This window comes from Cygnus atratus, chromosome 25 (assembly GCF_013377495.2).
Source record: "Cygnus atratus isolate AKBS03 ecotype Queensland, Australia chromosome 25, CAtr_DNAZoo_HiC_assembly, whole genome shotgun sequence".
NCBI lineage: Eukaryota > Metazoa > Chordata > Aves > Anseriformes > Anatidae > Cygnus > Cygnus atratus.
In genome coordinates this window covers 4,100,572-4,127,136 of record NC_066386.1, presented here as the reverse complement: position 1 = coordinate 4,127,136, position 26,565 = coordinate 4,100,572, and the positions used below count along the sequence as shown (strand labels likewise).

Sequence of the window (26,565 nt, the reverse complement as noted above, 5' to 3'; positions counted from 1 at the left end):
ATGAGTTCTTCTCCCAGTCCATACTCATGTCTGGGATTGCCCCAACCCAGGTGCAGCACCTTGTACTTTGACTTGTTGAACATCATTACGTTCATGTGCGCCCAATTCTCAAGCTTATCCTGGTCCTTTTGGATGGCATCTCTTTCTTCTGTTGTATCAACTGCACCACTCAGCTTGGTGTCATCTGCAAACTTGCTGAGGGTGCAGTCAATCCCACTGATCCATCTGATCCACCTGAGCTACTTCAGTTCTCGCAGCCTGATCCATCTGCTGGTTGTTTTGTTTCAGTGGCCCGACTCTGGTTACATGAGCAACCTGATCTAGTGGGTGACATCCCTGCCCATGGCAGGGGGGTTGGAACTAGATGATCTTTAAGGTCATTTCCAACCCAAGCCATTCTATGATTCTATGATTATATGGTCTAGACTGGTAATGTAAAGGGCAGTTATTTATAGCTCAAGTGGGCCCATGGCACCTCTGGCCATTGTGGAAGAGCTATAAAATTTAGATGAGTTTGTGACTGAGGTATGGACTTATACAGTATAGCATAAGTTACCCATGAATATGAAATGTGCTGCAAGCCAACTTAAAGCCTCTCTGGTATGGGGGTTGATGGCCAAAATATCAGTATTGGGAAGCCTGGCAGATTGCTTATATCACACTGCCACAAATCCACCAAGACAGATACCACATGCTTACAATGGTAGAAGTGACAACCAGATGTCTGAAAATATATCCTGTACCCTATGCCACTGCTCCAAAGCACTATCCTGAGCCTTGAAAGGCAAGTTTTACAGTGACGTGTTACCACAGAAAGAAGTAAGACATCAGAACTCATTTCTGAAACAACCTTAAAGACACCAGTGTCAAATAGTATGGCATTGAGTGGGTATATCACATCCCCTATCATGCACAAGCCTCTGGGAAAATGGAACAATACAATGAACTGTTAAAGACTACACTAAGAACAATGGGTGCTGGGACATTCAGACATTGGAATATGCATTTGGAAAAAGCCACCTGCTCAGTCAATACTAGGAAATCTGCCAAGTGATCTGGCCCTGCAGTCAAAACTTTTATTTAATGTAGAATGGGATAAAGTCCCTGTAATGCACATAAAAACAAAACAAGCAAACAAACAAACAACAACAAACTACATGCCAGCAAAGACAGTCTGGGTTATTCCTGCCTCAGGCAAGAGCAAACCAAAGAAGAATGAATTTTGATGGAACCAAAGTGCAACGATGATACAACTGGACAAGTATAGCAGTGTTACACCAGAGCTGGCCTCTGCATGCAAAAATTTAACACCACACACCACCTCTTCTACCCTGAAAGACCATTATGTCTGATGGAGCCCAAAGTCATGAAAGCAATAGCCCTTGCATAGAGGGCTGAACCATAGAGGGGTAGTCCATAGACCAAGGGATATCTGTGTGCATATATCAAAAGGCTGGAAAGGCGGTAATGATTAATGAGAATGTTTTGGAAACTGTGAGACCTGACCATGACATAAATGGTATAGAATAAGAGGTGGATATTGTCCTGGTTTTGGCTAGCATAGAGTTGATTTTCTTCATAGTGGCTGCTATGGTGCCGTGTTTTGGATGTAGGACGAAAATAATGCTGATAACACACTGGTGTTTTAGTGGTTGCTAAGCAGTTCTTACCCTAAGCCAACGACTTCTCAGCTTCTCATACTGCCCTGGTAGTGAGGAAGCTTAAGATCCACCAGAAATTGTGAGGGGACGCAGCCAGGACAGCTGACCCAAACTGAGCAGAGGTGTGTTCCATGCCATATGACACTGAACAATAAAACTGCGGGGAGTTGACCAAGGGGGCTACCATTATTTGGGGACAGGTTTGGCATGAGTTGGGTGTTAGTGAGAAATTGTGTTGTGTATCACTTGTTTTTTGTATTCTTTCTCCCCTCCCCCATTTTCTTTCCTATTAAACTGTCTTTATCTCAACCCATGAATTTTATCTGTGTGGTACTTAGCTGCTGGCTGGGTTAAACCACAGCACATTGGCTGTCCAGGTCTCCAAGTACTCAGTGAAGAATCCTAAAATCTGAATGTCTGTGATGAACCTTTGTCTCTTTTGTAATGGAACACATTTGCATAAACTAAACTAAACTAAACTAAATTAAATTGAGGTAAATACCTGTATATTAAATGAGTAAAACTTTCTCATTCTTATGCAATAGCTTTGTTCTCTGTTCACCACTGCTTGATATCCTGGACTACTATTTTATTGTGATAATGATAAATTACCAGTATTTCATGAAATGTATTAATCAGAACAAAGAATATTTCTTAAAAGAAAGTTTGGACATTTTGAAAATTTTGAAATATAATATATACTTCTAGTCTGCTTTCAAAAACAATCAAAAATATTTCCATACTTATTGTCAAGTCTTATGTTCTGCATTTTTTCACCTGATCACAAATATTCCACATGAAAACAAAAACAGAAACAAACAAAAAATAAATCTGGAACAACCATATATAAATTCCCTAGATTTTTTTTTAAAAATTAGAAACTTAGAAAACAACTGCACCCTTAGTAAAAGGAACTACTATAATGGACAAGGGATGTTTTTATTGGTTTAATTATTGCTGTTGATTTTCTGTTTTCATACAGGTTCATTGTTTTATTAGTCTGCAACCACTTTGATTTCCAAGCAGTTATTACCTTCAGAGACAGCATTGTCATCTTAGTCTTGTGTTAATAGTTGTTATTTAAATTTCTTTTTATGATTCTATGATTCTTTTTCTAAAACAAAATCAGTTATTAAGTTGACATTATTTGCCTTGTTTTTACATTTCTCTGTAAAAGATAATCATTTAAGAAACGAATGACAGTTGTGAATTTCTCATTCTGAAAAAGATGTTGTTGAGAAATTTCTTGATGGCATTCTTCATCTCTGTGTTCCTTAATGTGTAGATTATGGGATTCAGCATTGGGGTGATGATAGTATAAAGAGACGACATGGCTTTGTCCGCCACAAATGTTTTGAATGGCCATGCATAGATGAAGATGCAGGGTACAAAATGGATGCTCACCACTGCAACCTGGGCTCCACAGGTGGAGAAGGCTTTGTGCTTCCCTTCTGTGATATGTGCCCTGATTTTGACCAAGATGACAACATGTGACACAATCAGGACAATAAATATGAGGATCATAAGCAGTCCACTGTTGGACACCATGAGCACCTCAACCTCATAGATATCTGTACAGGCTAGTTTGATTACCTGTGGGAAATCACAGTAGAAATTGTCTAGTAAATTTGGTCCACAGAATGGCAACTGAATGATCAGTGCTACCTGCACAATAGAATGAACAAATCCCCCTATCCACGCTCCTGTGACCAGGCCAAGGCAAACATTGTGATTCATGATGTTTAAGTACCGCAAAGGTTTGTGAACAGCCACATACCGGTCCAGAGTCATCACTGTGAGGATGACAACCACAGTACCTCCTGTGAAATGGAAGAAAAAAATCTGTGCAATGCATCCTCCAAAACTAATGGACTTATACTCAGACAGGAAGTCCCATAGCATCTTGGGCAGAGTCACTGAGGATTCACTGAGATCTATGAAGGCTAAATTTCCTAGAAAAAAGTACATAGGCTTGTGAAGCTCTTGATCTATGATTACTGTGGTGATGATGGTGACATTTCCAAGCCAAGTCATTATGTAGATTATGAGGAAAGTTGCAAAAAGTACATACCGTAACATGGCATTTTCAGTAAAACCAAAAAAGAAAAAATTTTTCACAGCAGTGGTGGAATTCTCCAGCTCCATTACTACCCTATAGGATGCAACCAACAGAGATAAGATTAGGTGAAGTAGTTATTCATAAATACTGTTACTCAGAGTAGTCTATTAGATATTCTATTGTTCTGCCTCAAATGGCATACCTAGCAGATTCTGGAGTTTCTTCTCCAAAAGTGGCCTGATTCCTTGTCTGTGGTATGGATGATGAAGAGCTGTGATGGGAAACTTCTTGGGATAGCTAGCTTTGAAATCAGCAAAGATGATGTGAGGTATGGATTCTTCAGATACACAAGAGCCAGTTGTATTCTAGAGATGTCTGTTATTCCTTGTGCAGTTTTGTGGATGCTTAAACTTCCTGCCAGTGGGTAAAAAGATTGTTGCAGATAACAGTTCACTTTCATGTGACATCTTATACACAAAAATAAAAAAATAGTTTATCTTCAAGGGCTTTAAAAATATTGTAGAATCTGCAAGGTACGTGTTCTCAGTGTTACTTGTACCTTTTGGAAAAACAGAAGTGTTTCTTCAGTCTATCCAAATTTTGATAGTTGCAATGTACAAGATTCGTCTTAGCTAGTTGTCTACACTGATTTCACGCTAAACACAAAGAAACAATTCTTTTCACAGGACAATTTTAAAAAGATCTTTTAGGTGCTTACCCCAAAGTAAATGAAATCAAGTTCAGTAAGGATTGCTTTCTTCTTAAACTATACAATCTTAACGTCTATCTCCAATGAGTTTCTGAATAATTTCAGCTAAGGGCTTGTCAATGGTTGCAGCACTGCAACAGGTAGTTGCTTAGTAATACTGTCATAATTGAGTTTGTGATTGGCTGATTTAAGGCAAGAGTGAAGGGGGTGTATTCCACATAAATTTAAGCATTTAGACACTTTAATTAGGAGTGCGCAAGCATGCAAGCATGCAAGCAAGCAAATAAGATTATTCACATTTTTTTTTTTCCCCAGGCAATGAGATCTGCTAGGTAGCATAATGTAGACAGATAGGATGATAGGATTGATCTCACTTAAACATAGCTGCCTGAAATTCAATTGACTAAGTCTACACGTGTCATCCATATCCTATCTGTAATCAGTGGGAGAAGCTAGATATTTACAAGGAGAATTTATCTCATCAGAGTTGTCCAAGACTGGTCAGATGAATCACCACAGCTGCTGATACAATTTCAAAAGGGGAGTAACATCCATTTATCAGAGAAGGAGTAAGGGAGCTGGTGCTCATGTTTCTCCAGGTCTAGTCTAGGAGACAAGCTATTCTTTGCCTAGTGTACATGAATGGAAAGGGTTGTTTCTATTGTTACTTCACTGCCTTGATTTTTTTAAACTTTTGCCACCTTAGGAAATATTTTCACTTTGCCAACTAAGTTACCTGTAAAATTTGCCTTCAATGCCTCTTGTGATTACTCATTTGGGATTACTCTTGCTTCAATTCCATTCTTTTTAGGATTTTCTGAAGACTGGTGCAGTTCTGAGGAGAGTTCATCCATTTTCTGTTTTCTATTGGTAGTAAGGTTGACACCACATAAACGTCCAGAGGAAAGTCCAGAGGAGGGCCATGTGGATGACCAATGTGCTGGAGAAGCTCTCCTATGAAGACAGGCTGAGAAAGCTGGGGTCGTTCAGTCTAGAAGAGAAGGCTCTGGCCTTCCAGCACCTCAAGGGGACCTACAAGAAAGCTGGAAAGCTGGAAAGAAAGCTGGAAAGAAAGCTGGAAAGAAAGTTGGAAAGAAAGCTGGAACAGGTTGCCCAGAGAAGCTGTGGATGCTCCACCCCTGGAAGTGTTCAAGGCCAGGTTGGATGGGGCTTTGAGCAAACTGATCTAGTGGGTGGCATCCCTGCCCAGGTGTTGGAAATAGATGATCTTTAACGTCCCTTCCAATCCAAACCATTCTATGATTCTATGAGCTGAGATCCCACTCCAGTACAGAATTCTCACTTAAGTCAACTCACTGGGGTCTCTCCCTGGTGACCAGACCATTTGGACAAAAGCATCTTAATGGTTATGGGTGTGTAGAAGCAGAAGTGAGTAAAACCACTCTAAGGATGAGTATGAGTGACTGAAATCAGATTTTTAAAATGAATGTCACTTTCCCTTTCTAGAAGATCTCACTTTGTACCATGCTACATTAATTGCTTATATTCCAAGGTTGCGTACATGCACCTTCCCATGTATTAGTGAAATTTCCATGCATGAAGAAAATTTCCTCCAAACCACCAAATGTAGGAAGGGCTTGAAAGCTGATTGCAAATAGAGCTTAATCCCAAAAGCCTAATCCTAAAACATTCAACGGAGAGTTTCCTTACTGGGACCAAGCAGAAGAATTCTTCAGTGCCCATGTGGTTATGCTGGTCTTTGAAGGCTGTCTCTTTTAGGAAGCAGTACACATTGCAGCTGTCAGTTAACTAACAGTAAAAGGGTGGGGGGAAATGAGATTTTTCAGTAAACAATGACTAACAACTCAATAGAAAATACATACTCTTAATCATGTGAAAATATGGTTTATAGAATCATAAACTTCAGTGATAGAGGACCAAAAGTTAAAAAATAAAAATAAAAAAAAATAAAAAAAATTTGGATGAGGAACATTCACAGAATAAAATGCAAACTCTGCTGACTGCTGGCCTACAAAATGTTGATTTTTTAGTTTGCTTTTTAAAGAGAAAGGTAACGTAAGCCATTTCAGGATACATTGTTTGCCTGACTTCAGAATCTTCGCAACAACTAGCTAATGGCAAAATGGTTAATTATATTTAGCAATTGTTTTCTGTTTAGATGTGCCCAGGGAAATTAACTTCCCTGTGCAACATTGGAAGCCTTATCGCTTCATAATTAAAACACTGGAGAAACAAAGTTAAGGAAACTTCATTTAAGCTTCAACTAACTTTGCTTCTGAGAGCTGATCTGCTTTTACCTCCATGAAAAGAGTTAGAAAATTCAAAATTTTAATTTTATTTCCAAAACAGGCAAGGTAAGACCTGAAGTGACTTTTTGTTTTGTTTTGTAAAAAGATTATTTACTTTAATACAGTAACACTACAGTGACCAGCGTGAATCACTTCAAGGGACCATGCCTTTCAAATGGCTACAGATTTTAATTTTGCCTCTTTTAAAGATGATTCAGATTGAGCTCCAAGAGGAAACAGACATTCAAAATCATTCATCCATTTAGAATAAACATTATTTATAAAAAAAAATTTATAAAGCCCATCAAACTCTACCATCAATATACCATGTTCCCTGAATTCACCTCTCCTGCTCCCTGTTTCTATATGCCACATGTGCATGAAAGAAACCCCAAATGAATAGCTCGCACAAACAGAAACTTTTTTTTCATCAAGTACTGCTGCCCAACAGATATTCTCAGGCCTCTAATGAACTGAGACATGCACATATCTGGTTCTTTAGGTGTATATCAGGAATGATCTTTAATCATTAGTTTCATTCAGAGTTCATGATTAGCTGTAACAGAGACAGAACTTGTGCTGAGACAGCACTTGTATAAGAATAAAGAAGAAACAGAAGTTGCAAAGGCATTTTGTTGGCTCTTCCCTAGCCTTAAGGTATATATATGCATGCTTGAAGGTTCACCTCTCTATGTGCATACACACAAAGACAAACACAGCACACTATCTGAAGTAAATAAATGCACTGTATTTGTGATATGTTATATAATATTTATAATGAATACAGTATCACATTTTGTTTTGGAAAGGTATCCCTTCAAGGAAGATGTTTTATTTCACCCATGGACGACCATGGAGAAAGGCATCCAGTACCTGAGACAATTAGCTGTGCTGGAGGTGATTTATAGACCTTTATTGACCTAGACAATAAACACAAATACAAAGATCCACATGAAGTCAGATGCACATGGCCCATGTGGTGGAAGTTTGTACAGAATGCACCATCGTTGTATGCCATCTCATTGGCAGTAATAACCTGGAAAGATGGAGAGTAACACAAGGTAGATGCATTGTCTGTCCAACTTTAGCAATATGAAGAAAGGCTCTCTTCCGCTCTATGGGCATGTGTCTCAGCTATGAAGAAACTTTCCCAAGAGGTCCACCAAATCAAAGAGTTATGCCCTATTCATCATCTATATGAAACAGTGTCTCAGCTATTAGGAGTAAGTGTTCCTCTGCCCAAGAGAGGACATAGTGGGTACACACCATGTGCCATCCTGTGGTTTTTACCTGCGCAACCACAGAGAGGACATGAAGAAGTGGGATGGAAAATCTACCTCAATACTAATGCATAGGTATATGAATTACAAGGAAAAACAATGGAAAAAGGGACTGAAAAAGGGGCTGCTAAGAAAATGACTGCTCCAGTATCCAGTGAGCAGATCTCCAGAGTAGATGAGTTGAGTTTACTCCTGGCTTCAATGAAGGGACTTTTGATCCACATTTACATGAAGTGAGTAATGAATTTCAACACAATGACCAGGATTGATTGGAAGGGCCCTGCTTCCAGCCAGGCAGAGGAAAGGAACAATAAGGTTTATTGGACTGCGTGGATTCAAAGGCTTGGCACATCAGACCCACAGAAGTATTAGGCTCTAGTGGACACTAATACACAGTGTACCTTAATGCCATCAAGCTAGAAAGGGACAGAACCCATCTTTATTACTGGAGTGACAGGGACAGCTGGTTGGATTGGAGGCCAAGGTGAGTCTAACAGGAAATGAGTAGCAAAAGCACTCCACTGTGACAAGTGTGGAGACTCTGTCTTAGACTACCTCATGGTATGGCATTTTAAGGATGCAAAAGGGTACTAGTGGGATTTTGGCATAGCTGCCTTGGAGACAGAGGAAATTAAACAGCTGTCTGCCCTGCCCAGTCTCTCAGAAGACCCTTCTGTTGTGGGATTGAAGAGGGTTGAAGAACAGCTGATATTGCTAATACATTTTTCTCAATCCCTTTGGCAGCAGAGTGCAGGCAACACTTGGCTTTCACTTGGAGTGGTGTCCAGTACACCTGGAATCGACTGCCCCAGGGTGGAAATACAGCCCCACCATTTGCCATGGATTGATCCAGACTGTGCTGGAACAGGGGGAAGCTCCAGAGCACCTGCAATACTTTGATGACATCATCAAGTGGAACGATACAGCAGAAGAAGTATTTGAGAAAGGGACGTAAATAATCCAAGTCCTTCTGAAACCTAGTTTTGCTATAAACCAAAGTGATGTCAAGGGACCTGCAAAGGAGATCCAGTTTTTAGGAATAAATGGCAAATTGGATATTGTCAGATCCCAGTGGATATGATCAACAAAATAACAGCTATGTCTCCACCAACTAGCAAAAAGGAAACAGCTTTCTTAGGCTTTTTTGGCCTAAGAAAAACGTTCTTTGACATTGTGTGTTTTTGGAGAATACATATTCCAAACTACAGTCCGATTGTATGTCGTCTCTATCAAGTGACCCAGAAGAAGAACAATTTCAAATGGGGCCCTGAACAACGACAAGCCTTAGAACAAATTAATCAGGATATTCATCATGCTGTAGCCCTTGGGTCAGTCCAGGCAGGACAAAAATCTAAAAAACGTGCTCTACACTGCAGCTGGGGAAGAATGGCCCCATCTGCGGCATCTTTCAGAAAATACCAAGGGAGACTCAAAGTCAGCCCTTAGAGTTTTGGAGTCAGGGATATACAAACCAGCAGGTGGATAGGCTGCTTGAGGAGTGGGCCTGACCATGGACACTTGGAAAGGCCACCTGGTTACTCAACACTAGGGTATCTGCCAACCAAGCTGTCCTCGCACAATCAAAACTCTTCTGCACTGTAGAAGGAGATAATATCCCTTGTATAAAAAACTTACTGGGGAATACAGTCTGGGTTATTCCTGCCTCAGGTAAAGGCAAACCCACCTGTTGGATTGCTTTTGCTCAAGTACCTGGGTGCGCTTGGTGGTAATGCGTAAGCATGGGGAAGCCCCATATTTTCCTCAAAGGGATTTAATTTCGGTTGAGAAAAACCAATGATTTGAATTGTATTATGTTAATTGCTATATAATACAATATGTCATCATTACTATGGTTGCTATGTGCCACATCAGCAGTACTACAGTAAGAGTCACCCAGATTATAACTTTAATATCTTTATTGATGATTTGGAAGAGGGAATTGAGTGCACCCCAAGTAAGTTTGCAGACAACACCAAGCTGGGGGGAAATGTCAATCTGCTGAAGGGCAGGAAGGCCCTGCAGAGGGACCTGAACAGGTTGGATCAATGGGCAGGGGCCAATTGGATGAGGTGCAACATGGCTTAGAGCCGGTTCCTGCGCTTTGGCCACAACAAGCTCATGCAACGCTACACGCTTGGGGCAGAGTGGCTCAAAAGATGTGCAGAGGAAAAGGATCTGAGTGTGCTGACTGATGCTTGCCTGACCATGAGCCAGCAGTGTGCCCAGGTGGCCAAGAAGGCCACTGGCACCCTGGCTTGGATCAGGCTTGTGCCAGCAAGACCAGGGACGTGAACTGTATTCTGCTTTGGTGAGGCCGCACCTTGAGTGGTGTTCAGTTTTGGGCTCCTCACTACAAGAAGGACATCAAGACCCTGGAGCATGTCCAGAGAACGGGCTACAAAAGTAGGAGAGGAGAGGAATTACTGGTCTGTAGTTCCCCAGTTCTTCCTTTATGCCCTTTTTAAAAATGAGAGTGATATTTCCCTTTTTCCAGTCACCGGGTACTTTGGCCTGAGTGCCTTGATTTTTCAAATATGATGGAGACAGGCTTGGCAACTACATCAGCCAATTCCCTCAGGACCCTGGGATACATGTCATCAGGGCCCATAGATTTGTAGTTGTTAAGTTGTATCTGGAGGTCCCAAGCTTGTTCTTTGCTTAGAGTGGGAGGGACTCTGTTCCCCCAGCCCCTGCCTAGAGATTCGGGAGATATGGAAGCCTGACCACTAGTAAAGACTGAGGCAAAGAAATTGTTAAGTGCCTCTGCCTTCTCCACATCTGTCATTACCAGATCTCTGTCTTCATTTGTCAGAGGCAAATGTCCTTAGTCTTTCTTTTGTGGCCAGTATACCTGCAGAACCCCTTCGTATTATTCTTTGCATCCCTCACCAAGTTTAGCTCTTGGTAATTGGAGATTCCTCTCTGAGAGGCACTGAGGGACCCATTTGCCACCCAAACAATCTCTCAAGAGGTTTGCTGCTTACTTTGAACCCGTATTCATGACATCACAAAGAGGCTACCAAGCTTGGTCAAGCCAGAGGACTATCACTCATTCCTGCTCTTAAATAATCATATACCTTAGGGCTTTTATTAAGACCCCTGGGCATCTCAGTTAGCACTCTGGAAGCACAGCTGCTTTCTATAATTATGTAACCTCCACACTTGGAACAAGAAACCACCTGCAGCCCCAGTTGTCTGTTAAGGAGACAAAGAAAGTAACATACAGAGGATGCAAAGAAACAAAAACTTCTTCATCCTCTGGCATGCACCGTTCATCCTTTATCGGCAGGTGGTGAGTGAAGCAGCTAAGGTCATAGGCAATCTGGTTGCAGTCTGCTGTGCTAGTGCTGACAAGCAGACAGGGAAAAAATCACTGAGAATGGGCATGGAATTTAACAGAATTGAACCTCTGGTGCATGCACAGCAGTGCTAAACACAGGGGTGTGGGGGAGAGGAAAAGAAAGAAAACTTCAAGCGAAGATGATGGACTACCAACAGAGATCCTGAAAGTGAGATATGTATTGAAGCTTTTATGTATTTTAGCTTTTGTAGGATTTTAAAGCTGGGATTGCTTCAGAAATAACATCACGGCTTGGAGTGAAGCTAAGAGTTTGGTAGCTGGAGAGCTGTTGGTACCTGGGAAGCACTTGGGAAAACAGTATATAAGAGATGGAAGGATTAGGGGAGTTCAGGTCTTAGCTGTCTTGCATTCACACATGATTCAGGGAATGCTGATAAAACTGATGTCAGTAAGAATAACCCCAAATCAATGAACTCTCACAACCAATAAGGAAGAAAAGAATTACAGGCAATACTGTTTTCCTCCCAATACAGGGCTTGAGATGTTGACTGCTCACCTTGCCTGAGGAGGAAGGACGTTCTACCTTGAACGGTGGATGACAAGAAGGGTGAGAACAGTAGTTGCACAGACACAGGTTCAAGAATGCCAGTCAGAACCAGGGAATAAATTCAGGGATTAAATATAATTTTAATCTGTCCAAAGAAAAAAATGCAACTAAAAGTCTGAGGTAGACATGTAGAGCAGAATTCAAACAGTTGAACATAGCATTCAGTGCTGTCAGGTTAAGGTCTGGGATATCTCAGACATCTCTACCAGGTCTGCCATAGCTGAGACGCAGGACCCATCATTTTAGATCTGAAACTGTAAAGCAGAGCACATACAATGGCACAAGAGAATTGTGTTTATGAACCTGTGTTCTATCCCTACACTTGCTAAGGAGAATTGTATCTTTTACCTTATACTGTGTCCCTGTGGTTGTTATGTTTGTTATGTTGACATCTTCAGATGTAGATATGTACACACCAGCATCATAAATTATGCAGTAAGTAACTAACTCTAAAAAGGTGGCTTTGCTGTAGAAAATATCAGAATAAGTCATCACACTCAGATTGTGATTCCTTGGGCTCCTGTAAACAGTTTCTTTTTGAAGCAGATGACTTAATGAAATGAAAAGACAAAAGAAGGTATTACATGTCTTTCTTGGCAAGTTTCTTTCCAGTAGTGAAGACTCAAATGCAGCAGGGGAAATAGGAAGAAGGCAGAAGGAGGAATAAACTTGAGTTCAGAGTAGCCACTCTTTTTCACAGTGGAATGGAAACTGGGTGAACTGCAATCTGCAGCTGAAGAGTGGAGAGAATCTTGACACAAGAAGGTTTGTGTCAAGACTTGGGTCATCAGGGAAGTAGGTAGAAAAATTGGGAAATATTTACCACCCTTCTGACATGGCATGGCAGGAAACAGCAAAGAGGATGTAGCTTCAATTGCTTCTTTACCAGTTAGGGCTGAGCAACCTAGGTAGTAGAGATGTGAAGTCATGAAAGTCAAGTGCAACCACAGAAGTATCTATAGCCAAGTAGAGGTGAAAGGAGAGTGTTACTGTATTGGATGGGTGTGTAGGGTCAGATAAAGGACAGCAGTGTGGAGCGATAGATTCCTTCAGGAATCTTGCTGACGTGATGGGATGGGAAGGGTTGTTAGATTAGTTCTAGAGCCGACCAGATCAATGAGAGGAAATTTTAAGTGAGGCAGAGACACTTAGCTCCAGATGCCTGTCGGTATGGATTTGCAGGTAGCTGAGAAATTAAATATTGGACAATATGGACCTATTTACACACACATCTAGCACAATGAGCCTTTCAACTGTCCATGTAATAAAGAAGGAAATAAAGATAACACAAAATGTCAATAATGTTTTGTTTGTTTGTTTATTTCCAGGAATGGTGAGAAATTTTGATATTTGACAGAAACATCAAAAAGTGTCTTAAAGGGTATTTTTCTCTCTTTATTCCTTCCTTATTTTCCTTTATTTCTTTATTTTATTTTAAAGTTTGACTACTTTTTGCCACTTTCTCTTCGTCTCACTTTTTTCTATTTTCAGTTTCCACTGTCAAGACCAATTTCATTTCTCACTGGTCTCAATAAGGGAATTAACTACAACTGTTCTAAAACTAAATGATGCTTACAGATCTGAGCATCTTTTTCCATCACAGCATTTTCAGTATGGTTTGTTCTATTGCAAACTATGAATGCAGTAACAGGCAGACATAGTCAAGCATACAAACATACCATCTTTGCAGCAAAATGAAAGAAAGGTATTAAAAAAGAAAGGGAGACAAAATCTCATGTAACTTTCTTCTGACTCAGAAGAAACAGAATTGGAATTGGAAGGAATGGCAGAACTTATTCTACAAGTCTTTCTATTTAACTAAATTTGACTCTTTTGTTTTCTTTCCTTTTTTTTTTTTTTTTAAATGCTTGTCTTTGTGAGGGAGGAGTTAAAATCCACAATTTCATTCAAATGCATGGAAATTGAAATGACTTGATACATTCCAAGGAAAATCTCAATTTGTTTTCAAAATCTGTCTTCAAGTCAATTCTTGGTGGCTTAATTTCAGAGAGATATTTAGATAATGGAATTTTCTTCATGGTTCCAATGCTCTGACGATTTCATTGGAAAATTAGACACTGCTGAGGGATTTCTTTGAGGAAAGGTGGAAGTCAGTATGTGATCTCAGCACCCTTGAAAGACAATTGAGGAAAATGTATTCTTTTAAAAAATGCTTGAATTGAGAAAATTTATGATGGAATTTGCTATTCCTTGGGCTGGTTGTTCTGATATCGACTGTAAAGTAATTTAAATTGTTCAGTCATAATACACTTCAGATATGAGTGATCTATACTTAGTTTCCTTTCATAATCCGTGGATGTTATTGTTAGGTTTATTGAGTAAGTAGAGTGCAATTCATCTAGACTTGTTTGACTGTCTATATTAGAATGAATTGTATAGTACCCTGGAAGGGCCTACTTTTGTCATTTGGAGAGGGTGTATACAGGAGTAGCTCAGATAGACAGTTACATTGTAAACCACAAAAGTTAGCCTACTATAGGAGACTGGACTGATACTTTATGATTTACACTTAATCCTGGTGCCCCTTCACAGGGTGTAGAGAAAATGTGGAACACCTGACGACATGTGGATGTTTTCAGTTTATATTTCCAGTACAATGCCCAAGTTATTGGAAATCTAAATCACTAGCTTTCAAGTATTTCACTATAAGGAGTTCCTTAAAACTAGACAATGGTCAAAGGGTGTGCATATTAGGCAGTCTAAGTATACCTGAATTTGCTTAAATATTTTAGTATATTTACACTGGTATTTGTTTATTTTTCTGTGATTGCTGTTTTTCAGGGTTTTACAGAGTCAAAATGGAGTATGAGAACAACACGGTAGTTAAAGAGTTTGTTCTGTTAGGATTTTCTCAAACCCACAAAGTCCAGATGATTCTCTTCTTCTTCTTCCTGCTGTTCTATATGATAATTCTCCCAGGCAACATCCTTATCATTCTCACAATTCAAGGGGAGTCCCAACTGGGAACACCCATGTATTTTTTCCTGGCCAATTTGGCATTCTTGGACATCTGTTATTGTTGTGTGACCCCACCTAAAATGTTGGCTGACTTTTTCTCACACCATAAGACAATCTGCTACAATGCTTGTATGGCGCAGCTTTTCTTCCTCCACTTCCTGGGAGCAGCTGAAGCTTTCCTGCTCATGGCCATGGCCTATGACCGTTATGTAGCCATTTGCAAACCTTTTCACCACACCAGGCTTGTGAACAGGACAGTATGCTATGTCCTGGTTGGAGCTTCATGGGCAGGGGGCTTCATCCACGGCATCACTCTATTTGCTCTCACCATTGCTCTCCCCTTTTGTGGCCCCAACATCCTGGACAACTTCTTCTGTGATGTCCATCAACTGGTTAAATTGGCCTGTGCTAATACTCACATAGTGGAACTTTTGATGTTTCTCAACAATGGAGTTGTCATTGTCATGTGCTTTGCACTTCTCCTCATCTCCTACACTGTCCTGCTGCTGAAGCTCCAGACACAGTCCTCCAAGGCAAAGAGAAAAATTGTTTCCACCTGTGTTTCCCACATCATTGTGGTTTTTGTCATGTGTGGCCCAGCTATGTATATCTATGTCTTACCCTTCCAAGCTGTCCCAATGGAAAAGGTTGTTGCTCTTTTCCATACAGTCATCTTCCCACTGACTAATCCCATGATCTATACCCTGTGTAACAAGGAGATCAGAAGCTCAGTGTGGAAGTTGGTCAGCAAATACATATTTACGTGTGGAAAAATAAAACAAACAAACAAACAAGTATTTTAAAGTAAATAAAACTGTTGTTGTTTTGTTTGTTAATACAGTTCTCTTAGGAACAACTCCATGTTGTACATTACGTAAGAGCATAATATATAATCAGTAATCTTTAAGTAATTTTCTTCCATCCAAAAGCCATAGGGTGATACTAATTACTGTATGAAATAATTTAGAGGAGAACCAAGCTGTGTAAAGGAATCGTATCAGTTGTACTATGAAGTTACTGTTAAAAATTTTTTTTTTTTTGAGAAATAATCTGGTAGGTGTTGAGACTTTCTAGAATTATTAATGGACTTCTGGTTCTGATGCAGAGAGTCACAATGGTTGCAAGCATGTTAATTCAAGATTTCAGTTTATAGTTGAACTTGAATGTTGATGCTGCCTCCCTGGAGGCATGACTGCCTCCCCTCTTCCATGGCTGCCTTTTAAATGAGTTGATTGCTTCCCCACAAAGGCACAATGTGTAAACTGCTGGATCACCTAGTTTGTAGTCAAGCTTTTGCTTCTCATAACAGCACAGGCAGTCCACTGCAATCTGAAATTGTTAAGTAAAAATCAAAGGCAATGTGGTCATGGTCTTACGGGAGGCATAGAATCATATGTTCAGATTGGAAGAGACCTTAAAGATCATCTAACTCCAAACCCTCTTCCATGGGCAGGGATGCCACCCTCTAGACCAAGTTGCTCAAAGCCCCATCCAACCTGGCCTTGAACACTTCCAGGGATGGGAAATCCACAACTTTTCAGGGCAACCTGTCCCAGTACCTCAACACACATTTATTGTATTGTTTATCTATACAGTTATAGACATCTGCAACATAGAATCCTATGGATTCCTAAGGATTCCTGCAAAAGGCATTTCTAGGGAGAAATTCAGCTAACACATTTTTAATTTCTACTTTGAGTTGAAATAAACTGTGCCTTAGATTTTTTCTGTCTTGGCCCTTACTTGCCCTGTAATTTACCTCTTGTTTTGTCTCTAAAGTAGAATTGGCCAAATAATTCCTTGTTGAGAAAAAATAATTCCTTTTGTTGAAAAATCAGGATTTCGGAGAACATGGTTTTCTTACTGAAGTATATATTCCATAGACAATGTAGATGCAGAATATGCTAAATATAGCTCCATCCACAAAGTCTGCAATAATATCCAAGAAGGCACTGCACCGTACAGAATCACAGAATGTCTGAGGTTGGGAGGGACCTCTTGAGATCATCTGGTTCAACCCCCCTGCCAAGCAGGATCACCTAGAGCACATTGCATAGGATGGCATCCAGACAGGTTTTGAATATATCCAAAGGAGAGTCCACAACCTCTCTGGGCAGCCTGTTCCAGTGGTCTGTCACCCTCACAGTAAAAAAATGTTTCCTCATATTAAGCTGGAACTTTCTGTGTTTCAACTTGTGCCTGTTGTCTCTTGTCCTGTTGCTGGGCACCACTGAAAAGAGTCTGGCCCCATGCTCTTGACACCCTCCCTTCAGGTATTTGTACTCATAAGACCCACTCTCAGTCTTCTCCAAGCTAAAGAGGCCCAGCTCTCTCAGCCTCTCCTCATATTAGAGGTGCTCCACTCCCCTCATCATCTTTGTAGCCTTCTGCTGGACTTGCTCCAGGAGCTCCATGTCCCTCTTTAACTGGGGAGCCCATAACTGGATGCAGTACTCCAGGTAAAGCCTCACCAGGGCTGAGTAGAGCAGGAGGATCACCTCCCTCGACCTGCTAGCAACGCTCTTCCTAATGCACCCCAGGATACTGTTGGCCTTCTTGGCCACAAGGGCACATTGCTGGCTCATAGTTAACTTGCTGTCCACCAGGACTCCCAGATCCTTCTCTGCAGTCCTGTTTTCTAGCAGGTCAGCTCCCAGCCTGTACTGGTGCTTTGGGTTATTCCTCCATAGGTGCAGGACCCTGAACTTGCCCTTGCTGAACTTCATGATGTTCCTTACCAACCAATGCTCCAGCCTGTCAAGGACCCTCTGAATGGCAGCACAGCCCTCTGGGATATCAGCCACTCCTCTGAGCTTTGTGTTGTCAGCAAACTCGCTGAGGTGCACTCCATTCCATCAACCAGGTCATTGACGAATAAATTGAACAGGACTGGACTTGATACGGACCCCTGGAGGACACCACTAGCTACAGGCCTCCAACTAGACTCAGTGTCACTAATCACAACCCTATGAGCTCTTCCATCCAGCCAGTGTACCTCACTGTCCACTCATTCACCCCATACTTCCTGAGCTTGCCTACGAATATGTTATGGGAGAGTGTCAAAAGCCTTACTGATATCAATGTAGACATCATCCACTGCTCTCCCCTCATCCACCCAGCTAGTCATCCCATCATAGAAGGCTATTGGGTTAGTCAAGTGTGATGTCTCCTTGGTGAACCCATGACTACTCCTGATCACTTCCTTCTCCTCCATGTGTTTGTACAGGTCATAGTGTTCTCAGTTCTTATGTAACACCATCTGTAGTATGCTCTAAATAACCAAATATAGTTGCCTGTAAAGTACGATTTATTTTGTTGTTGCTGTTTATCCCCTTATTTAACTATCTTCTGCATACCATTTGGCAAAAGAAAATTGTCAAGTTGAAAATTGACTTTTCTAAGGTCAGCTTTCTTTACTGACCCCTTTCTGAGGTTGGTCTTCCTAGTTAGACCACTTTGAAGACAGCTTGATCCCCACTTGTGGGATTGGTTTGTTAGCTAGTGGTATTGGTTATCTTTTGAATATATGTATGTGCCTATAAGTAATCAATAATGAGTATATTTGCTATTTCACTAGCATTGTTTGTAATAACCTGTAATATTAGTATATATCCTCACTGCTTTATTACTGACTGCTGCTATTGACTTTTTATATATAAACACATACAAATACACACACACTTGTTTTCCTGATAATAATTCATAATAGCTTGATAAATATATTTGTGTTATTAAACGCATGTATCCTTGCTAGCAGTGATTTGTAGTAACTTGTCATAAAGCAGAAAAACTTATGAATGAAAGCCCTTGTGTACTATGGAATCCTGCAAATCCACCTGTAGGGGCACGATGCTCAGGCCGAGTCTGCTGGAGGTTCTGACACCTTTGCTCTAGCACAAATCTACCAGAAAAAAAGGAGAAGGCAAGGTCTCCAAGTCACCCATATCCATCGCTCTCTGTGCCCCCTCAGATGGATCCCCCCCAAGCTTAATTACAAGCTTACAATTAATTAATTACAATTTCCTATGAGATTGAGACGAGCAAAACAGAAGAGCATAACTAAGTCTCTTGAGACCATATGGTGAAAGACATTGGGAAAAACAGGAAGAAGGGCTTCCAGTAACATGGAGAAGAATTACAACACCTGAAGATCTTCCCTGCTGCCATACCTCTTTTGCAGGGGGCAGAGACATCCTTCCCCCAAGGTGCTCTGTGAGCAGCTCACATACATGCTGTGGAAGAGAGATGGCAGATTCGGCAGTCACAATCCTTAAAGAGGTCTGTGCCCTTCACCAAAAGCAGGTGGAGATTGCAGTTGGAAATAGGAAGGATGTCTCCTAAACTGGAGATGCACAAAAGAAGACAGAACAGGAAAAGACACCCTCTTTCACCCAAGGGAAGGTGTATGAGCCAGGGAACCACAAAAAAAAGGCCCTAAACAGCCTGAACAAGGAATACTCAAGCCACAATGTCCTTCAAAGCTGCAGAAAGGTCAGGAAAGATGAAATGGTAGCCGCTCTCCAGGGTGCGCTTTGGTACTACTTTCTGGCCCTCCAACAACATAACAGCCCGCTCGACCCCAAAGACAGCTCGCACGGCCCAGGCAGGCACTGGCAGTAGGGCTGGGCGTCCCAGGGCTGCAGCAAACTCCTGAGTGAAGGTGCTGTTGGAGGTGGCAGGAGAAGATGGGGAGACACCATTAAAGACCCCTTGCAGGCACTCATTCTCCAGGGCATGACATATGATCCCAGCCAGGTCCTGAATGTGGATCCACGGGAATGGCTGGTGCCCAGACCCTATGGGGCCTCCCAGTCCTAGCCAGAATGGCCAGAGCATCTGAGAGATTGCGCCACCACCTCGGCCCAGCACTACACCTGTGGAAAGAACAGAGTGAGACAGGGACCCTCCCCAGCCCCAGACCTACAGCCAGGAGACAATCCTTAGAGGGCTGGACCTGAGACCGCACTCCAACAAGAAGAGATAACGTAATCCGATGCACTTCTCCCACCCCTTCCCCTCATGCCCCAGCTCCAAAGCAGAGCCACTCCAGACACGCACGATGTCCCATCTTACCAGATCTCACCAGAACACCACGAGTTGGACCCTCTGGGATGAGAGCTGCAGCTTCCCAGGAGCTCACCAGGCGTGAGAAGAAGTCAAAATTCCCCCCAGGGCTATCCTCAGTATACTCAGCTGTGGGGCTAGGGCGGTAATAGCCTAGGAGTATAACAGCAAAAAGCAGGTTGGGGTTGAATCCCAACATCAGCTGTCCCTCTTCTCCCCAACCCTTATCCCTGTCTCCAGGGACATCCTCATATGAACAGCACAAGGTTTTGAACTACAAATGCACTCTGCAGGTTCAACAGGATGTGCTAGTATTCCAGTAAAGATGGCAATCCATGAATCAAATGCACCAGCAAACAAGGCACTGAGCTGGCTGCATAGAAAGGAGCTTCCTGCCTGTAGTAAATGCTAACCCGCAGCAGCTTCAAAGCCTGTAGGAAGCAGAAATGCAAAGCTGGAGAGGTATGGGGGGATTCAGCTGAGTCCTTGCTTAGATAACTTGGTTCTACAGATGCCTTAAGGCTTTCACAGGGAAAAGGTCCTGTCCTAATGCCACCAAATGAAAGCATGAGGACCAAAATTTCTCTCCAGTACAAAAAAAGCTGACCAAGCCTTGCCTAAACACAGTGATGCTGATGGCAATAAAGCTGGCATTTCAAGGCAAGACATATTTTCCCCAGAAACATGCTTCTGTCTGGAGGTACACCTCTCCTCATCAGCATGAGGCACGCTGGGCCCAACCAATACCTACGCCGGTGACGACGACCCAAGCACTGGGTGGCTGGTCAGCATCAGCAATGGCTTTGGCCAAGGTCTTGGTGGTTTCAACTCGGCTGCTGATAACTTCCTTGCAGAAAGCATCACCCCATCTGGAAAAAGGAGAGCCACTCATACTTCCCATCAGGATATGCCAGGAAACAATAGCCCCAGGGGGAGCCCCCACGGTCACCTCACAAGCACAGGAGATGTCACATAAATTCCCCCCACCCCAGAGTAGGAGGAGGACATAGAATATTACTACTTAAACATATGGTAACTGTGGGAGAACGCAGCTCACCATTTCCCAAAAAAGGCTGTAGGTTTTGGATGCCCTTAGGGCAAACACATCAGAAAATGTGGGCACCAAAGCTGTGTGAATTCTCCTCAAACACCTGGAAGAGGCATTTCCAAAAACACCCTCAGCAATACAAGAACAACTTCCACAGTCCATTTTGGTTCTGATTTTATCTAGGCATATTATTAAGTATTATCTAAGCATAGGCATCTGGTGCCTTTTTGGATGTATGCAACTACTTTGCCTGGCCTCCCCCTGTCAGTCCAGAAGGAAATCTGTCTTTCAAAATTCTCCGGGGACTTAACAGGCCTACAGAAATGTTCTGGATACCTGAAGACCCAGAAGTCAACAGCCAGGGAACCCAGGTTGTCCTTTCTGGACACCCTACTCCCTTGCCAGACCCATTCCACATTTTCTGACAACATTGGGCTGTCTTGCCTTCACCTTGTCCCCGCAACACTATGGGAGATCAAGTTACCTGCGGAAAGGGTTGAGGACATTCTCACCAGCCAAGTTCACCACTGCATCGCACTGGGGCAATCCAAGGCGGGACAACTCTTCCTAGGAAGGGGTAACAGAGACATCACACACCCAGCCTACCCTCTTCTCAAGCCTTCCCAACAACAAAGCAGGATGAGCTCCCAAGACACCCAGCCACTTCCTTCCTGACCCTTGTAAAACACTGCCTGTTGCACAAGCATGAATGGAGAACATTTTGCTCTTTGGAGCTGCAGCAGTACCCACCCCAACTGACCACAACCAGTACAGCACCTAGGAGCTGCAGGGTACATCAGTGGGAAACAGTTTGCCCACTACAAATTCCCTGCATGCCGCGCCAGGTAGGCTTGTTCCTCAGCCTTGAAATGGTCTTCCTTCTGTAATCACTCTTATTTCGTACCCAGCTGATGCGATCCTTGCCCGCTTGTCGAGAGACATGGGTCACCTCATGACCATGGCTCTGAAGCAAATGGGTCAGAGCTCTGCCCACAAATCCAGTCCCACCACCTGTGAAAAAGACAGGATATTAGAGACCAGAAACAGCTCGCAAAGCTAGCACAGGAGTTCCTGTTACCATGGCCATGCTCCCAGGGTACACCACTGGGCCCTGATCACCCTCTCCCCAGCCCTCCTACTGCAGGCCTCCACCACTCCCCATACCCTGGCTCCATGCACTGCATCCTATCCCCTCACGGTGCCTGGACCCCAACTGCTACACGCACCATGCTGAATCACGCAGGACATCGAGGTGCTCAAGTGTGTCTAGAAAAGGGCAATGAAGCTCACGAGGGGTCTCGAGAACAAGCCTCACAAGGAGCGGCTGAGGGAGCTGGGGTTGTTCAGCCTGCAGAAGAGGAGGCTCAGGGGTGACCTTAGTGCTCTCTACAGGTACCTTAAAGGAGGCTGTAGCGAGGTGGGGATTGGTCTATTCTCCCACGTGCCCAGTGACAGGACGAGGGGGAATGGGCTCAAGTTGCGCCAGGGTAGATTTAGGTTGTATATTAGGAAAAATTTCTTTACTGAAAGGGTTGTTAGGCATTGGAATAGGCTGCTCAGCGAAGTGGTTGAGTCACCATCCCTGGAGGTCTTTAAAAGACGTTTAGATGTAGAGCTTAGTGATATGGTTTAGTGGAGGACTTGTTAGTGTTAGGTCAGAGGTTGGACTGGGTGATCTTGGAGGTCTCTTCCGACCTAAATGATCCTGTGATTCTGTGAATCCAGGCCCAGGCCACCCCCATTTCCAAACCACAACTCCCTCAGAGCTCCTGCAGCCACCCCTGCGCCCTACGGCTCCCCGGGGACCCCCGCTCAGCACCAGCCGCACCCCTCACACACAACTCCCTACGCAGCGCCCAGAACCAACGGCCCGCCGGAAGCCCCCGCCCCGCACTCACCCACCAGCACCCGCATGGCTGCCCAGCTGCGCATGCGCAACCGCTCCCTCCCGGCGAGTGCAGTCGGTCACCCTCCCGCCCGCGGTGTCCCAGCGCGTACAGTTCTCCACCCCGCTGGCGGATCCTTAAAGGGCCAGCGTGCTCCGGGCGCTGACGGGAGGTGTTTAGGCGGGAACGGGAGCAAGAATGGCAGGCACGCGCCGGGGGTGACGGGTCCTGTGGTGGGAAGATGGCGACGGAGAAACGGCTGCCGTGAGCCCGGCGGGCGTTCGGGAATGTGCGGCCACCCCAACCCAAAGCTAGTGGAACGCGGGTTAGCATGATACAGGTGACGCCTATGGGAATAATGCGATGAAATGAGAGTGTGGCCACCTATTAACTTAAACAGTGAATGAGGCAGAAATTACGGGTGTTGCATGGAGAGGTAAGAAAGGAATCTGGGTAACAACAGCGAATTGGCTTTGGAGATGGAGAAACTCTGAGTTTGGCCTTGGGGTGATGTGGCCAGTGAAACGGTTGGGAGCTTATGTTGAATGTCTGCATTAGAAAGCAGTAAAGAGTGAAAACAATAACCCGGGGGGGAATTCACTCACCAACTACCGGCACTGTCGACAGGACTGACATAAAATCATAGAAACACAAGGTTGGAAGGGACCTACAAGATCATCTAGTCCAACCGTTCTCCTATCACCAATACTACCCACTAAGCTACTAAATCATATCGACATCATGCCTTCAAGGTGGAACTGCTGCGTGCAAAGAGCTGCTTGCCAGCCAGGTCTTGTCACCTCCAACAGCTGCAGTGAGTGTCTTGCTCTCCTGAGCAGGGATCTCGGACCAGAAGCCTTGACTCATGTCAGAGCTCTGCCCAGATGCATGTGTTTGTGAATAGAAATTGCGATCTACTGCCACAGACATCAACTTGGTAAATGGAACCTACAATGTATGCCACTGAGTAGTGGTGTTCTGTGCCTGCAATTGCCCTGTTCCCAGCTTCCCTGGGACAGCTGTGTTACAGACAGGGAGCCTCTTGGGCTGGAAACAAGCCCATTTCCAAACTTTTTATGATCCAGGCATGAAACTGGATTTACCCAACAAGAAACAGGTACCTGCTGCAGGTACACTCTGCCTGGCATTGCGACTTGCTAAGTATTACCTCACCTTGATCACTTGAATATATGGCCTAAATTTCAGCATGCTTCACTACAATGTATTTGTCTAGCTGAGGTGGGGTATCATAGCTTTGCTTTGTATAAGCAATACATATGCATGCAGTAGCTGGAAGTGGTGAGCCATGACAAACAGGACAACGTGAACAGGATGTGAACAACCTTGGATCAGTGAGTGACAGGAGAACATCTGAAACTGCTGCAATGACATCATTATGAACTCATCTGATTTGTGGCCTGGACAGGCATCTGGCAATAAAATAAAATAAAATAAAATAAAATAAAATAAAATAAATCTGTAGTAAATATGGGAGGGTAACATTTCTACTTGGATGACTGACAGTGCTCTAGTTCTCACTGTGTCCCCTGTGTCTGTGAGGGCTGCATGTCACAACTCAGAGCTAAAGTCAGAGTCCTTCTGCTCTACACTTCCTCTTGCTGTTCAGTTTCATTCCAGAGGTCCTGCACTGTAGCCCCTGGCCATTTCTCTCTTTGTCTTGAGGGACTCGGTGTGCCCAACCATTTGTATACTTCATTTCCCAAGCTCATTACCAACCCACCAGAAAGCTGAAGTTCTTTGTTCCCTTCCTGTTGTCACTGTGTGAATGTGTTTCTGTGTTAGAAGAAAGGCCTTGCAAAAGCAAAGAGTGAAAAATATTCAGCTGGTACCACAGACTTGTGATGACTCACAGAAATAGTGGATAGGTACTGACCAGAGATTTCATAGGGTTGGGAAATTATGTTTCTCTATGCCAAAAATACTTTTCTTTAATCAAGACTTTATCTACAATGTCTGAAAAATTTTCCCTCATGAAAGGAAAAAAAAAAAAAGAGAAAAAGAAACAGAAAGAGAAAAAGGAGAGTAAATCCAAATCCCTTATGCTTTAGCAGCAGCTTAAAAAATAAAGGGTAACAAGGTTATGTGTTTTAATTAATATGTTCAGTATTTTAGGCAACCAAAACTTTAAACCTTTTTGGATTCAAGAACCACGAAACTCAAATGCAAAATATTCCCAGATTCCATTAAATGTATACATAATCCTTTACTGAAAAATGACATAAAGCTAATGAAAAATAATAATATTTTTGAAGGAAAGTTAGCTGAAAAATGATACTGCCCAAGCATGACTCTGTAACCCAAATTCAAATATATCAATCTGGAAAAACAAACAACAGCTCCAAAAAAATAACACCTAGCCGAGAGCTAGAAAGAAAACAACAATCTAACCATTTTCTTATTCTTCTACCTTTTGCCCTTCCTTTTGTTGTGAAAAAAATAATAAATAATAAAAATAATAAGAATTCATGAAGCCCGTATGTTGGGTTTTGCCTCTTATTTTTCAGAAAGAAGATATATTTATTGAAAAATAAAATTTCAGTGGCTAAGTTTTTAAAGGAAATTTTCAATCAGTTGTTGAAGCAATTTAACATTTGAAACTTGGTATCAAACAAGCAGAGATGCGTTTAAAGTGTGTTCTGTAAGCATTTAATAAAAATTGGCTAATACTGCCATCATCTGTTCTAAAGAGTTACTGGCTCAGAATTAGATATATGTATTGTAGAATCTACATTTGGGTGATAAATCTCACCGTTTTTGTCTACAAGAGGTTTAGGATTACATTCAGGTGTGTTGACATTAGACATTTACAATATAGTTGTTACAAACTGAGCTAGCTGCCTAGAAAAGCTTTACAGGCAAAGGAGAGAAGGTGCATCAGCAGAAAACTTTTTTTTTTTTTTTTAACTTAAATGTATGCCTCTGGCAGGGATGCTACCCATTAGATCAGGTTCCAAAGGGGCTCGTCCAGCCTGGTCTTGAACACCTCCAGGGACAGGGAATCCACAACCTCTCTGGGCAACCTGTTCCAATGCCTCACTACCCTCTGAGTGAAGAATTTTGTCCTAGCGTCTAATCTAAATCTCCCTTCTTTTATCATAGAATCATAGAATGGCCTGGGTTGAAAAGGACCTTAAAGATCATCTAGCTTCAGCCCCCCTGCTCTGGGCAGGGTTGCCAACTACTAGAGCAGGCTGCCCAGAGCCTCATCCAGCCTGGCCTTGAATGCCTCCAGAGTTGGGGCATCCACAACCTCTCTGGGCAACCTGTTCCAGTGCCTCACCACCCTCTGAGTGAAAAACTTTCTCCTAATTTTTAACCTAAATCTCCCCTGTCTTAGTTTAAAACCATTCCCCCTTGTCCTATCACTATCAACACATATAAACAGGTGTTCCCCCTCCTGTTTATACGCTCCCTTCAAGTACTGGAAGGCCGCAATGAGGTGTCCCTGGAGCCTTCTCTTCTCCACTCTAAACAAGCCCAGTTCCCTCAACCTTTTTGCATAGGAGAGGTGCTCCAGCCCTCTGATCCTCTTAGTGACCCTCCTCTGGACCTGTTCCAAGAGCTCCACAACCTTCTTGTGCTGGGGGCCCCAGGCCTGCACGCAGTATTCCAGGTGGGTTCTCACAAGAGCAGAGTAGAGGGGGACAATCACCTCCTTCTCCCTGCTGGCCACCCCTTTT

General features: G+C 42.9%; 3 protein-coding genes across 5 annotated transcripts; 1 reads left to right on the top strand and 2 right to left on the bottom strand.

Moving 5' to 3' along the window:
- Positions 1 to 2,776: 2,776 nt before the first annotated feature.
- LOC118258860 (olfactory receptor 4D1-like) lies at positions 2,777 to 5,379 on the bottom strand. 2 transcript variants are annotated; one of them, XM_035567963.1, is made up of 3 exons: positions 5,166 to 5,379; positions 3,923 to 4,134; positions 2,777 to 3,813 (listed from the first exon to the last, which is right to left on the bottom strand). In XM_035567963.1, exon 3 carries the CDS (start codon positions 3,804 to 3,806, stop codon positions 2,847 to 2,849), a length of 960 nt encoding a protein of 319 aa, XP_035423856.1. In that variant the 5' UTR covers positions 3,807 to 3,813; positions 3,923 to 4,134; positions 5,166 to 5,379; the 3' UTR covers positions 2,777 to 2,846. The 2 variants fall into 2 exon arrangements, with proteins under 2 accessions (XP_035423856.1, XP_050571447.1); XM_050715490.1 differs by having other exon boundaries at positions 2,777 to 4,134.
- A 9,186-nt stretch (positions 5,380 to 14,565) lies between these two features.
- LOC118258859 (olfactory receptor 4N5-like) lies at positions 14,566 to 15,669 on the top strand. Its single transcript, XM_050715489.1, has one exon. It carries the CDS (start codon positions 14,707 to 14,709, stop codon positions 15,667 to 15,669), a length of 963 nt encoding a protein of 320 aa, XP_050571446.1. The 5' UTR covers positions 14,566 to 14,706.
- SDR39U1 (short chain dehydrogenase/reductase family 39U member 1) lies at positions 15,664 to 22,976 on the bottom strand. 2 transcript variants are annotated; one of them, XM_035567966.1, is made up of 6 exons: positions 22,877 to 22,976; positions 21,883 to 21,989; positions 21,463 to 21,545; positions 20,678 to 20,799; positions 19,940 to 20,083; positions 15,664 to 19,740 (listed from the first exon to the last, which is right to left on the bottom strand). In XM_035567966.1, the coding sequence occupies exons 1-6, from the start codon at positions 22,908 to 22,910 to the stop codon at positions 19,325 to 19,327; spliced, it is 906 nt and encodes a 301-aa protein (XP_035423859.1). In that variant the 5' UTR covers positions 22,911 to 22,976; the 3' UTR covers positions 15,664 to 19,324. The 2 variants fall into 2 exon arrangements, with proteins under 2 accessions (XP_035423859.1, XP_035423860.1); XM_035567967.2 differs by lacking the exon at positions 22,877 to 22,976 and adding an exon at positions 22,205 to 22,405.
- Positions 22,977 to 26,565: the final 3,589 nt, after the last annotated feature.